Source organism: Austrofundulus limnaeus, unplaced genomic scaffold (genome assembly GCF_001266775.1).
Source record: "Austrofundulus limnaeus strain Quisiro unplaced genomic scaffold, Austrofundulus_limnaeus-1.0 Scaffold1806, whole genome shotgun sequence".
NCBI classification, from domain to species: Eukaryota; Metazoa; Chordata; class Actinopteri; order Cyprinodontiformes; family Rivulidae; genus Austrofundulus; species Austrofundulus limnaeus.
The window spans coordinates 1,957-4,588 of record NW_013954208.1 but is presented as its reverse complement, the minus strand read 5'-3'; the positions used below and the strand labels follow the sequence as shown (position 1 = coordinate 4,588).

Here is a 2,632-nt window from a genome sequence, read left to right as displayed (position 1 = left end):
ATATTATTTCAGACGAAGCTCCGAATCCTCAGGAAACTTGAAATAATAACACCATCCTTATGGATGTTTGAACAAAATCCTGCGATAAGCTCCAACGTGAAGGCATTGTTTTTATTTAAAACGGTCAAAACTCTAAAAACTTCAAGGAACGTCCGTCCATCTGTCCGTTTTCTTCCATTACAAACTACTTTCTTAGTCAACAAAGCTGAAGGGACTGTTCTGGTGCAGACGTCACCTCCTGTTTCTTCCTCGGACACTAAGAGGCGCTGCAGTTCTCTTAAATCTGCCTTGTTTTTTGAAAACAATGACCTTTTGGTTTATAAAAAAAGATCACGATCATGTCATCGGCTCTTTAAATCAGGAAGCCTCAGGCGTCACTGATCATGGGACTTTTGTCAAACAAACCAAGCTTGCACACGGAGCGGGTGGAAACAGAGGTTTTGTTGATCCAGGCAGCAGAGCTCCAGCTTCTGACGGACCGTGGCTCCATCACTGTAGAGTCTTACCTATGTAGTAGATTGATCCGTTGTTGCAGCCCAGAATGAGGAAGGAGCCGGCCGTGTCGTAGCTGCTGATGGGAACCACATCCTGGTTCTGCAAGGGAACCACAGAAACCAGCTGAAACCGGACCAGAACCACACCATCCACAACTAGCAGAGAGGGAACCCTGAACCTCCTCTGCTCCGACCAGCATCCTCTACCCCCTCCATATCTCCTCAACTGAAACATTTCCCCCAGAGTCCACAGATCTCTGCTTTCCTGACCACACCTGCAGACTAATTAACCTGAGCTTGACTCCGCCCACCTGCCAGTGTTTGGTGACAGCGTTCCAAACCCCGACCTTCCCCGTGTGGCTGGTGGCGATCAGCTGGTTACCAACGAAGAAGAGAGCCTCTGCAGGGACGTTCAGGCTGAAGACCCCTGCAGGACACACAGAAACTGTTAGAGATTAAACAGGTTCAACAACCGGACCATCAGAGTCCAGGGTCAGGAGGGTCAGAGTCCAGAGTCAGGAGGGTCAGAGTCCAGAGTCAGGAGGGTCAGAGTCCAGAGTCAGGAGGGTCAGAGTCCAGAGTCAGGAGGGTCAGAGTCCAGAGTCAGGAGGGTCAGAGTCCAGAGTCAGGAGGGTCAGAGTCAGGAGGGTCAGAGTCAGAGTCAGGAGGGTCAGAGTCCAGAGTCAGGAGGGTCAGAGTCTAGAGTCAGGAGGGTCAGAGTCCAGAGTCAGGAGGGTCAGAGTCCAGAGTCAGAGTCAGGAGGGTCAGAGTCTAGAGTCAGAGTCAGGAGGGTCAGGGTCTAGAGTCAGGAGGGTCAGAGTCAGGAGGGTCAGAGTCTAGAGTCAAAGTCAGGAGGGTCAGAGTCAGAGTCAGAGTCAGGAGGGTCAGAGTCTAGAGTCAGAGTCAGGAGGGTCAGAGTCAGGAGGGTCAGAGTCTAGAGTCAGAGTCAGGGGGGTCAGAGTCCAGAGTCCAGAGTCAGGAGGGTCAGATTCCAGAGTCAGGAGGGTCAGAGTCCAGAGTCAGGAGGGTCAGAGTCCAGATTCAGAGTCAGGAGGGTCAGAGTCCAGAGTCAGAGTCAGGAGGGTCAGGGTCCAGAGTCAGGAGGGTCAGAGTCCAGAATCAGAGTCAGGAGGGTCAGAGTCCAGATCAGGAGGGTGAGAGTCCAGAGTCAGGAGGGTCAGAGTCAGGAGGGTCAGAGTCCAGAGTCAGGAGGGTCAGAGTCCAGAGTCAGGAGGGTCAGAGTCCAGAGTCAGGAGGGTCAGAGTCAGGAGGGTCAGAGTCAGAGTCAGGAGGGTCAGAGTCCAGAGTCAGGAGGGTCAGAGTCTAGAGTCAGAGTCAGGAGGGTCAGAGTCTAGAGTCAGAGTCAGGAGGGTCAGAGTCTAGAGTCAGGAGGGTCAGAGTCTAGAGTCAGGAGGGTCAGAGTCTAGAGTCAGAGTCAGGAGGGTCAGAGTCTAGAGTCAGGAGGGTCAGAGTCTAGAGTCAGAGTCAGGAGGGTCAGAGTCAGAGTCAGAGTCAGGAGGGTCAGAGTCTAGAGACAGAGTCAGGAGGGTCAGAGTCCAGAGTCAGAGTCAGGAGGGTCAGAAACCAGAGTCAGAGTCAGGAGGGTCAGAGTCAGGAGGGTCAGAGTCCAGAGTCAGAGTCAGGAGGGTCAGAAACCAGAGTCAGAGTCAGGAGGGTCAGAGTCAGGAGGGTCAGAGTCCAGAGTCAGAGTCAGGAGGGTCAGAAACCAGAGTCAGAGTCAGGAGGGTCAGAGTCAGGAGGGTCAGAGTCCAGAGTCAGAGTCAGGAGGGTCAGAAACCAGAGTCAGAGTCAGGAGGGTCAGAGTCAGGAGGGTCAGAGTCCAGAGTCAGAGTCAGGAGGGTCAGAAACCAGAGTCAGAGTCAGGAGGGTCAGAGTCAGGAGGGTCAGAGTCCAGAGTCAGAGTCAGGAGGGTCAGAAACCAGAGTCAGAGTCAGGAGGGTCAGAGTCAGGAGGGTCAGAGTCCAGAGTCAGAGTCAGGAGGGTCAGAAACCAGAGTCAGAGTCAGGAGGGTCAGAGTCAGGAGGGTCAGAGTCCAGAGTCAGAGTCAGGAGGGTCAGAAACCAGAGTCAGAGTCAGGAGGGTCAGAGTCAGGAGGGTCAGAGTCCAGAGTCAGAGTC

The 2,632-nt window shown here is 53.6% G+C and overlaps 1 protein-coding gene across 1 annotated transcript in view; it reads right to left on the bottom strand.

Moving 5' to 3' along the window:
* The window catches only part of shkbp1 (SH3KBP1 binding protein 1), a gene marked incomplete at its 5' end in the record, with an annotated part of 16,152 nt that extends 15,231 nt beyond the window's left edge, over window positions 1-921 (bottom strand). The window contains 2 exon segments of the mRNA XM_014033682.1: window positions 507-594; window positions 806-921. Of these exon segments, the coding sequence (XP_013889136.1) occupies window positions 507-594; window positions 806-921 (204 nt within the window).
* Between the last annotated feature and the right edge of the window lie 1,711 nt (window positions 922-2,632).